General features: G+C 41.7%; 1 protein-coding gene across 1 annotated transcript; it reads left to right on the top strand.

Annotated features, from left to right (window-relative positions):
* The first annotated feature begins 2,895 nt into the window (after positions 1-2,895).
* LOC125690566 (dendrocyte expressed seven transmembrane protein) lies at positions 2,896-11,177 on the top strand. Its single transcript, XM_048939034.1, has 5 exons — positions 2,896-2,947; positions 3,968-4,022; positions 8,311-9,367; positions 9,937-10,251; positions 10,985-11,177. The coding sequence occupies exons 3-5, from the start codon at positions 8,348-8,350 to the stop codon at positions 11,066-11,068; spliced, it is 1,419 nt and encodes a 472-aa protein (XP_048794991.1). The 5' UTR covers positions 2,896-2,947; positions 3,968-4,022; positions 8,311-8,347; the 3' UTR covers positions 11,069-11,177.
* Positions 11,178-11,821: the final 644 nt, after the last annotated feature.

The raw sequence follows: 11,821 nt of genomic DNA, 5'->3' as shown, positions 1-11,821 counted from the left end.
GAGAAATTGTGGATTCCCCAATCCCTGGAATTGCTAAAGGCTAAGCTGGATGAAGCCTTGGGCAGCCTGATCTGGTGGGTGGCTAACCTGACCATGGTAGGGGATTGGAACTAGGTGATCTTTAAGGTCTATTTCAACTCAAACCACTGATTGATTCTATTCTTTGTTGGAAAGATTTTCTGGAGTACATCTGATCCAGTGCTCCCCTCCTCAAGCAGGGTCACCATTCTATGAATCTCTAAACACCTGCTACATGCTGAATTGAAGCTAATAAGTTGGGTTAGATAGAGTCTTTGTCTGCCTTAATATGTCCTTACCTGGATCACTTTACAGAATTTTCTCTTATATGATACTATGAACAATATGCTCTGCTCAAAGGATAATTTAATTAATTCCTTCTATAATGAAACTTTAGAAACTTTCTCAAGTTATGGATGGTCCACTATATCTAATTATATCTCTACATTATGCATAATTTAGATGCTATAAGTATTATTCTATTTTCATCTTGCTGCCTGAGGACTTGATGAACTTGTGCAGTAGCTGCTCTTGAAGTAGCAGGGGTATGGCTGTTCTGTGGAGGGGGAGCTTGGTCATACAGTGAACCAGTGCTCTCAGTGCCTGCTGGAAAGCCAGTTATTTGTAAAATTACACGCAGAGCCATTTCTACCAAGGCCAAATAGATAATGTTCATGCCAACACTTCTGTAGTTGCCAATTGGAATCTACGGTTCACAAATAGACTGAGGACAGGACTAAACCTGAGGTACAACCCTGGATCTCTGAATTCAGAATTTAAATGAAAACTAATATCCAGTTTAGAATTCCTTAGGTCTAGCAAATAACATTTCTGCAATGGACTTAGGAGATTTCTGATAAAACCACCAGGCATATTTTATTCCAAAAATGGTTCTGGAAGTTTAAACAGAAACAATGAAGCTGTAAATGCAAGTAAGTTCTGAAAGTGGCTGTAAAAGACAATCTAAAGAAGATATTATTGGAAAGGTATCATAGGCATTTACTGAGTAGATTGTGGATAAGGATTCTCTTACTACTGTTACTGTTATTATCCATTTCAAAAGGTATAATCAGCCTTTGATTTCCTTTCAATAAGTCTGTAGTCTTCTTTTATCAGGTAGCTCTGATGGAAACTGAAGGAAAGGACTACCCGGTTCAATGGATCCATCTAAGAACTGATAAGACCTGTGTGACTCATTTCAAGAGGAGAGGATGGGTGTCAAAGAATTCCTCCTCCATTACACACAAATATACACACAAAACATAGTGTTCGCAAAAAAACAGTAGTTAGTTTAAAGTAAAGTTTAGGATTGCCAGAGGCTTGATTAAAGCAAAACAAAATTTTTATAGATTTTCCAGAAAGTTTTAAGAAATATAATCTTATTTAGCTACTGAATAAATCCGGAGTTAATAGAAGTCTTTGCTGTGTGTTGTGTTCCCATATCATATCATATCATATCATATCATATCATATCAATCATATCAGATCATAGAATAGCTTAGGTTGTGTCAACGGTTTATGGGCTGGTCCGGCCCAGTTCCGTGACCAGCAGGGCGGAGGGATCTGCGGATCCGCGCCTCTGGGAAAGGGGAAGCAGGGGACCCCAAAATACTTGAAAACAACAGCACTGATCTGAGGTGAAACAAATGATTTTACTAAATATAGTATTAGTAAAATACAATGAGAGAGAGAGAGAGAGAGAGTCTGTTTGAATTGTATAGACCTCACCACAATGCTGGGGTGAGAAGTGCAGTCCAGTTGAGTGACTGAAGTACAGACGGCGAAGCGCAGGCGGCGAAGCGCAGGCGGCGAAGCGCAGATAGCGAAGCGCAGACAGCGAAGAGCAGGCGAAGAAGAAGGATCAGGTGACCTTGCTTGGAGTTATATCCCCTTGCTGACCGCAAAGTCTCCTGGGGAAAAGTAGTTCTTCTCCGACGGACGAACATTCGGCAGATATCAAACCCCACCCCCAATGCATTACATGATGTTATGGTGTGGAATACTGATGACCAAAAATCATAAAACCATGACAGGTTGGGAGGGACCTTAAAGACCATCTGGTTCCAACCCCCTACCATGGGTTGATTGCCACACATTGGATCAAGCTGCCCAGGACCCTGTCCAACCTGGCCTTGAAAGCTTCCAGGGATGGGGCATCCACAGCTTCTCTGGTCAGCCTGTGCTCCCTCTGAGTGCAAAACTCCCCTGTAACATTTAACCTAAATCTCTCCTCTTTTAGTTTAAAACCATTCACTCTTGTCCTGTCAGTTTCAGACCCTGTAAAAAAATCCCTCCTGTTTATTAGCTCTGTTCAAGTACTGGAAAGCCTCAATGAGGTCTCACTGGAGCCTTCTTCAGGGTGAACAACCTCAGCTCCCTCAACTTGTTTTCAGAGGAAAGGTGCTCCAGCCCTATGCTCATCTTCATGGCTGCCTCTGGAGCTGCTGCAACTGCTCCATATCCTTCTTGTGCTGGGGGCACAATATTTATAAAGGTCTCTATAAGAACATTTCTAGAGTAAAAATACTTAGAGCTTCAAAGTTCTCTGGGCACTGAATTGCTGCAAGTTTCAATGGGAAGCACCAAAATAGCCGAGATGTTCCAGACCTAAGGAATTATTTGACATAATTTTAAGACATTGAAATCTGGGACCAGAACTCATTTGCTGCTATCTATTACTCTGCCAGAAAAAAAAGGTGGAAACTGGCACTTGCAAATTATATACTATATTCGTTCTCGTGCATAAGTTACTTCCTTATGAATCTTAGTCAAAAGTAGAGTAGTTTCAAAATTGTGGTATGCTTGACTCATCGAGGGAGGGTATGGAAAAGAAATTACTCATGTTATTTTTTGTTAGAACCCATCCCGGTTCCTCACCAAAAGCAAGAAGCACGGCACTTAGAAGATCCTTCATGCACTTTACAGGAAGGTCTGTAAGTAATACTTTAGGATAGTATCAAGTAATGGTGGATAGTAAAGATGGAGGGGGTTAGTTCTCCTAAGGTAAAAGAACTTGCTTTAAGTTAGTTGTTTCCACCTTACAGATTGGATGGCCTATTCCTAAGGTTTGTAAACAGCATAGAGCTAGGCTCTGCCTATAATATAGAGATGTAAAATACAGGGGAAGGGACTGTGTAGCCCTCCTTGACAGTGGTATTTTCTAGAGTTGTTTTCTTTCAATAGGAAAACTACCGTTTTATTTTCTGAAACTGTGCCCCTATTCCTGCCTTTGCTTTAAGAGAAGCACGTCTGTGGGTCTGCTGCATCAAGTCCTCCAAACTGTCCGCAGCAGCATCCTTGAGAAAGCATGACTTCAAATTTGTTGTTCTTTCTGTAGCTGCCCAGATTCTACAGTTGCTCGCAGTACGTGCTATGTCCTGTTCTGAGCACTCAGCTCAGCCAACAAGTACTCGTGCTTACAAAGGAGAAACATAGAATATTTGATACAGCTGACTTTAAATAGCTGTCTCTGAGCAGTCTGGAGGCCTTTTGTAGTAAACATAGGGAAGAAGCTCTCATAGGATGCAATTCATGTCACAAGCATGGGCTTCTAAATCAGGTCTAAAGTTCAGCTCTGGAAAGCTGTGCTTCTCACTGACATTGACACAGGTAGCTTGGATGTGAATATTGCAGTTTTGACATCTGGTGTTAGATCACATTTAACCAATTTGTAGCATCTTAAAGACCTGATGAACAGGTCTCACAAAGTTCATAATTTTCCTGATCCAGTGTTTAAAAGAAGAAAAAGAGATCTTGATCAGTTATGATTTTTTACTTGTGTTGTTATGCTTTTTGCTGGGGCCCTTTTTTTTGTATGTTATTGTATTTCTGTGGCTGTGTTTTTTACTCTTTCAAATTCCTAAGTGTACACATTTAATATTTAAAATGTATTTAAATCCTCACCTGTGTTTGTTGTGTAAAATATGATTTACTCTCCTTCCTCCTGCAGTTAGAAGCTAAGAATGTGAACACAAGAAATGGCAAGCTACTAAGGAAACCCTGAGGTAGTTCCATCCATCTTGATGGATTTTTGATTGGACTTCTATTTCTTTGCTGAATGCCCTGCATTAACCAAGGGAAGTAATGTGAGACGACCTCTTGTATTTTTGTCTCTTGCTAAGACTAGTTTATCATCGTATTTTTCTGATGGTATCCAAAAAAGGGAAGTAATTCTCTTACATTTCAGTGCAAGAGAATTTCCCAGCCCATCCAGGCTGGGAAAGCAGGCTGCTGACACTGCCAAAAAAGGAAATATTTGTTTTTATGTTCTTATTGTGCGCTTTTTCCTAATTCCTGTGTAAAATCCAAATTGGATTTATGAGGCAAAGAGCGCTGTGTAGCCAACACTTTACCATCAAGGAGGTGTAAGTCTCCCATTCCACCTGATCTCTCCCTTTTGTGGTGACTTGTGCTCTGAGATTGGGGCACGGCACGGCTGTCTGCACAGCCACACTCCTACTGAGCTCTTTCAAATAAAGCTGTCCTGTGGAGAGCAGTGTCTTCACTGCCAACCATAGAATCGTAGAATTGTTTGATTTGGAAGGGACCTTAGAGGTCATCTCATCCAATTCCTGTGCATCAGGGACACCCACAGCTACATCAGTTTGATCAGAGCCCTCTCCAGCCTTACCTTCAGTGTCCTCAGGGATTTGGTCTGCCATAGCCACTTGCTGTGATGACTGCTATAGTTACATGGATGCTCCTTGTATTTGCAAGAGAGTATTTCTGAAACTGTTTCTACCCAGGCTATTGCTTGCTTAGGAATTACAACCAGACCTAAATTTACAATGTATGGGTGAGTCACCCATGCAAACTCTTTTCTTAATACAATGGAAGAAGCTACTGTTTCCTAGAAATTTATAGTGAGAAAAAGAATCACAGAATCACAGAATAGCCTGGGTTGGAAGGGACCTCAAGGATCACGAATCTCCAATCCCCCTGCCACATGCAGGGCCACCAACCTCCCCATTTAATACTAGACCAGGCTGCCCAGGGCCCCATCCAATCTGGCCTTGAACACCTCCAGGGATGGATGGGGCATCCGCAGCCTCTCTGGGCAGCCTGTTCCAGCACCTCACCACTCTCAGTGAATAAATTCCCCCTGACATCCAACCTAAATCTCCCCTCCCTCAACTTAAAACCATTTCCCCTTGTCCTGCTATTATCTACCCTTTCAAAGAGTTGACTCCCCTCCTATTTGTAGGCTCCCTTTAGGTACTGAAAGGCTGCAATGAGGTCACCTCGCAGCCTAATTGTTGCAGTGCAACTTAGCTATTTGTAATGGGACTTAGTAATTTAATAGCTTTCACGAAATATTTTGGGTGGTGGATATAAGTTATAAATGAAGACAGACAGCAGGGACAAACCTTATTTAGCAAAGCTTGACAAACACCATCACATCTTTAAGCCTTCTTCCTGTTTTGGTGCAGATGTAACTCAGACAAACCTGGTGCTAATCCATATAGTGGAAATTGAGCTCTGGTTGCTCATCAGAATAAGGGGCTGGGGCAGGGTCAAATCAGCAGTGAAGACGACCATACTGCTTGGACAGTGACCACAAAATAACCACAGTAGGCAGGGAAACAAATCATACATGGTGTGAATAGGCATATACAACAATGACACAGCTTTAGCTGAAAGCTTGTGGCTGAGCCAGAAAAACATTTTCTAGGGATGCTCGATGCTATGCACTTATTTTTCCACTTATTTCAAATCTGTAGGCAATATCTGAAATACCATAAGCATGAACTTAAATACCTCTTAACTACATTGCCTTAATCTCAGTACATCACAAGCCTTAAGAAGCATGGACCAAATTCCTTGCTGGAAAGAATTTGTTCTCATAATTACTCCTGCCAGCATGCCATATGGTGGATGAACATCATACTTCCAGATTTGAGTAAGAACTTCCCAGAAAGGGAAACTAAGGCATAGAGGGTTTCCCCTTGGGTTCTGCAGGAAACCCAGGTTCAAAGGCAGTTTCCAGCTCCCCTCTGTGGTGCATGCCACAAGAAAACTATGGTGGAAAGACTCTGGCACTTAAAAAGAAGAAACTGCTTTTCCAGACAAATTCTTTCCTTATGCTACATTAATAAAGGTAGCAGTGCCACATCGGTACATGATATGGGACAGAAGAAAAAACTGCTTTGCTTCAGACTGCAATGAAATGACGGTTTTGTTCCTGTCACCCTCCTGGTAGAATTCCTATCTGTGCCCAGCAGCTTTAGGAGAGTTTTTGTGGTTTATGTTTTCAAAAGAAAACAGTTCAGAAAGCTCTCAAGGTTTGTCTTTGAGCACGGGATTAGCCTCTTTCACTGAGGCACTGAGCTCACTGATGTATTTCTAACTCTGAGCCAGGAGGTTATTTTCCCTTCTGAAGCACTCACAGCTGTTTAAGAATTTTTGGTCTCCATAATTTTTTAGGCCTCCACTTTTCATCCTTTGTGTGCTTCTCCTGCACTCAATATTTACTTCTGCTGCTGATGTCCTATGGAGAAAATAGAGCACCCAGCTGAGGTGCTGAGTCACGGCTCAGCCCTGGCACTGCTGAGATCAGGGACAGGCTCTGCAGGAGTCAGGAATGCATGCAAATTTTCCAACCTTCAGCCATCAGGCAGACACCTGAGTGTTTGCCACAGGCTCCAAAAACCGATGGATGGCTCCTATGTCATTTACCTAAAGTCTATTTAACATTGACAAGAATGAACAACAACCATACATACAAACACACAAGACTGATTGAGAACAGCAGTGCTGTAAAAGAAAACTCAGATACTCTCAGTATCTTTGCATAATGTTACATACATGCGAAGAGTTTTTGCAGTTGATTTTTTATGACTTCTAAAATCAAGAACAGAACTCCAGGTCTGTTCACTGCCAAAGGTTACCTCTCTTTGATGTACAAGAATGTGCAGCAGTGCTTACAGATCCTGAAAAGCTGGAGCCTGGTTTCCTGTGTGCTGCCTCCTCTCCCCACTTTGCTTACACCACTTTCCCAAACACATGGGGACTTCTACATACATCTGCTGAACACTTCCTGGACAGTCATTAACTAATTTCTCTCCTGTGAAAGAGCTACTATGTGCTGTTACTCACAGCTGAGACCGTGGAGGGAAGCAGCCTTCCCAAGCCTGTGCCAGGGACTGAGACCACTCTGTTGCTGCCCATCTCCCATCCTTGCTGGGGTTGGGAAGCACCCAGAGTCTTCAGCATTTCTCAGGGTATCCTTCAGCACTGGGGAGGATCTGCCTGCCTTGTTCATCCTCTGCTCCTGTTGCATTCACAGCCAATGGCAACAGAAAAAAAAAACAAAACTGGTAAACAGTAATAAGGAGAGGAAGGGGAAAATGGCACAGTAAATGCTGGCAGAATTCATAAAGTCAAATGCCAGAAAAATACAGCATGTCTATAAAATAATTGTTTGGTTCCTGGCTACCTGCTGTGTTCAAGCTAAACAAAAGACAAAGTAATATCTTCAGGATGTATTTGTGAAGGCAACTGTTCCTTATTACAGGGTAAAATTGAAACAGTTTATTTTATTTAATTAGTATCTTATTTGTTCTAGTATGTTAAAAGGCTAATAAGCATATAAATTAGGAAAGAAAGGCACTAAAAATGTATTACAAGGAAGCAGGAAAGATGTGAATATGGAGCAAATACAGTCTCCCATCAGATTGAATTAATTTACAGTGTGGGCATGCTGTAGGCAGAGAAGAAGGTGAGAAGAATGAGCAATTAGAGTTAACCATATATGTGGGCCAATATGCTGTCCCAGGAGAGACCCAGTGAAGGAATAATGCCTCTGAGACTCGGTCTGTACTGACCTACCTCCAGCGGAAGGAGAAGCCCTCCATCCTCCTTCCTTATCTCTCACTGTTCCCCATCTCACTGCTTCCCATCTCTCTTCTCCCCATCTCACTGCTACCCATAATCATCCCCTACACATTGGTATATGTGGAACATGTTGCCAAGAGAGGAGGTTGGATGTCCATCCCCAGAGACATTCAAGGCCAGGCTGGACAGGGCTCTGAGCATCCTGCTCTAGCTGTAAGTGTCCCTGCTCATTGCAGGGGAGTTGGACTAAATAACCTTTAAGGGTCCCTTCCAACTCTAACTGTTCTATGATTCTATGATTCTACCTATACTGAGATTCAGATTTGGGTCTCATTGGGGCAGTTCAGCTGCCACATGAGTCGGATCTGTATTTCTCATGATGTGAAGCTATCAAATATGCCCTGTTGTCAGTACTGTGACCCCGCATCTAACAGCATTTTTGTTTTCCTTTCTTTTTAGTTTGAGCCTGTTCAGTGTCAGCAACAATCAGAAGAAAATGGGAGCATTTGCCTTGGCAGCCCAGAAAGCCTGGGGAGTGTTTGTGTCAGAAAGGAGGCTTGGCTGGAAGTACCTGATACAGCTTTTTGCCATTTGCTCTGCAGTTGGCTTCCTCTTAAGCGCTCTCCTCTTTCTTAGCATCCATGTCTCCTTGGAACAGCAGTCCACGGGACTCTTGCTGCTTTGTGGCCTTGTCTGGGTCTCACTCTCCATCGCTCTTTGCTTCTCCAAGCACCTGCGCTGCTTCAGTGCCCTATTCCTTCTCTCCTGTGGGCTGCGGGAGGGAAAGAATGCTCTCCTTACTGCTGGTACAGGTGTTGTGGTAGCTGGCAACATCCAAAGCATTTTCCACAACCTAAAGGTTCTGACAGACAGCATAACCTGCCATTTAGAGTATGAGAAATTTGACTTGATAAAATATTACATTGAGGCTGTAAAATGGATTTACGAGATGGCCAATCTTCCTACCAACGCACTTTCTGTGACAATAAAGCATGAGTTTACACCATCTTACTCAATTTCGGATGATACACTGAAACAAGAGCTGAATGACACAAAACAAGAAATCCAGAGAGTTGCTAACCAGATATCTTTTATGCTGAATATATTGCCCTGTATAGGCCAGAAAGTATTGCCCATAGTGGGGATTCTTTTAGTTTGTTTTGGAACTGTGCTTTTTATCAAACATTTTGTGGGCTCTCATAATGCCAAGTTTAAGAATACTTATATCACAAAACGGTTCATCACATTTGATGAGCATCAAAAGCAACAGCAAAGGCCATGTCTTCTGCCACTTAACAAAAAGGAAAGAAAGAATTACGTGACAATCCCATCTTTCAGCTTCACAAGGAAGGAGAGAAAACAGATGCAGCATTTTTTTCTCCCTGTATTTATTCATCTTTGTGTCTGGCTTCTGTTTGCTGCAGTAGATTATTTGTTTTATTGGCTAATCATTTATGTGAATAAACATCTCCAAGAATTACCAGATCTGGAGATTCAACTCAGACTTTCTCAGCAAGTAAGTACTTATCTGTACTTTATATTTCTCATTTTAACTTAGTGTTGAAAACTTTCCCTTCATTTTCAGCAGCTGCAGGAGCAGAAGCAGAGCCAATAAGCTGACAGTTTCTTCATGGCTTTGTAATTCATACGTTTGTTTGAAAGAGGACCATTGCCATTACAGCTACATATATAGGTGGATGCAGAAGCACTGCTCATCAAATACTGAGCCAAGGGGATGGGCATGCTCTGCTCCATGGCGTTACTCACAAAGAATGTCTCCCCAGCAGAGGATCTGAGCAGATTCATGGGGGTGGGAATAAATTAAACCACTGCAGCCAGAGCAGTTAAACATTCTTCTGGCAGAGCTACTAAAAATGTAATTGTAGGACATTGCCCCAGGAGAAATGGGGAAAATGCAGTTTGAAATATTTTTAAAATAGCTAATAAATATATTGTTATTCATAGGCACTGGATGGATTAGACCATTAATGGACCTTAGGAAATGTGAATATCCAATAGGAGAAATATTATAAAGGAGAGAACCAGTACTATCTTCAACTCTCTTTTCCCCTTTTTCTTGTGCAGAAGAATAGTCTTATCATTGTCATGAACGAGCATATTGCAAAGAATGATCTTTTGAAGATCTCTTTGTTTAAGAATAACTGCATCCCTCAGCCAGAATTCCACCTCTCCACGACATGGCTCCAGCTTGGAATAATCATCTTCTTCTTAATCATTTTTGGGTTATCCTCTGGCCTCTTGACCCAGCTTAAAATACTTGTGTCAAATTCATTTTATCCTGACGTGGAGACAAAGCGGATACAATATTTACATGCAAAATTACTCAAGGAAAGAGCAAAGATACAACAGAAAGCTGTCAAGAATGTGTTTGCTAGAACGGTAAGCCATCAGCACAATGGAAACAATCTCCTTCTCTCAGCATCGTAGGCAGACTCCTATCCAGGAAATACCTAAAGGCTTCTTAATTTAAAGTATGTGCTAATAGACTTTAAGCAGCGCTTGCCTACACAAGGGCAGGAGACAACTTGCCTACTGGTAAAATTAGATTACAAAACTGTGTTTTTCTGCCCTTCAATTCTTATGCATCAGCCACAAAATGGATACACCCCAATGGGTATGTGCTGCAAAGACTTTGAGCTCTAACAGAATTGTAGAAGAGACCTCAAGAGATCATAGAGTCCAACTTGAGGAGAAACTTGTTTTCACAAATATCTGATAAGCATCTGCAGTACAAAGCTTATTTCTGGAATGCAGATGGCAAATATCAGGCATTTGTGAGCAGACCCTTCGTGCTGTACAACATGTTGTTATTTGGGAAAACAGAAGGTAATATATTTCTGTTTTAAAAGCACAATGGTATTGGAAATGCAAATACCATTAGGAAATAGAAAATTTCAATTGTAAAAACATTAATTCCATATCTAGACATATATATGTAGAAATGGAAAAATACACATGCAAATATTGAAGGCAAACATTTACATGATGCTGCAGACATGGCCATGCTTTTTCTTTTATTCGTTTTTAGTAGCTTTCAGTTCTGACTATAGTGTCTGAGTGAACTGTAACTCAGAAATACTATGACCTAAAAATCATATTTCTTTATTTTCAGGTCAATTTTTGGCTCCCAATACTTAGGATAAGAGAAACCATAAGGAAGAAAGACAAGGCTGCATTAAAGGACAACATGGTGTGAACAACACCAAGTGAAACTTTGGATAAGACTGGATATATGCTTTTGTTATCTGAATGAATAAATACTTAAAACTTTCCAGTAGCAAATATCAGAAGTTGTTTTCCATCTGAAAAACTGTAAAACATCAAGTATGGGGCAAAAATGACTCTGTCTCTGTGGAAGATGACCACATGAGAGAACACTTCAACAAACTGGATGTGATGGGATGCACCCATGGGTGCTGATGGAGCTGGCTGTGCCATCGTGAAGCCATTCCCAATTGTCTTTGTGAGGTCATGGATGCTGGGAGAGACTCCTGAGCACTGGAAGAGAGCAAATTTCACTTCAGTCTTCAAGGACGGGAAGGAGAACCTGTGAAAAAACTGGTTGTTCAGCTCCACCTCAGACCCTTGGAAGGTGATGGACCCTGGAATCCATTTCTAAGACAAAAATCAGGCAGGTAACTGGGACATAGCCTGAGCATAATAAAAACTTTTTTACTTTGAAAGTGATGGTGAGATTATGGAGCCTTGGAGATGCTCAAAACACAACTGGAACAGTCCTGGGCAGCTCAGAGCAGTGGAATCAGAATGCAACAACCCCAGAGATGGCTGCCAGCCCCAGCCACTCTGTGACTCCCTGCCTGTCACAGAAACCTCTGCAGAAAACCTAAGGCAGAAACTTGTGTTGATTTGCACAAAGCAAATGTGTGCCAACACTAGTGTGCCACTGCACAGATACTGCCACACAGCCATCCTGGTGTCATGCACTCAA

The sequence above is a fragment of the Lagopus muta genome, chromosome 3 (assembly GCF_023343835.1).
Source record: "Lagopus muta isolate bLagMut1 chromosome 3, bLagMut1 primary, whole genome shotgun sequence".
Taxonomy (NCBI): Eukaryota; Metazoa; Chordata; class Aves; order Galliformes; family Phasianidae; genus Lagopus; species Lagopus muta.
This window is presented reverse-complemented; position numbering and strand designations above follow the sequence as displayed.

What these genes read in the sequence shown, in the direction of transcription:
- LOC125690566 (XM_048939034.1), top strand. Translation starts at nt 8,348, where the DNA reads ATGGGAGCATTTGCCTTGGCAGCCCAGAAAGCCTGGGGAGTGTTTGTG. An exon ending in AACTCAGACTTTCTCAGCAA is followed by an intron (nt 9,368 to 9,936) that starts GTAAGTACTTAT and finishes TTTCTTGTGCAG; the next exon opens with AAGAATAGTCTTATCATTGT. An exon ending in AGAATGTGTTTGCTAGAACG is followed by an intron (nt 10,252 to 10,984) that starts GTAAGCCATCAG and finishes CTTTATTTTCAG; the next exon opens with GTCAATTTTTGGCTCCCAAT.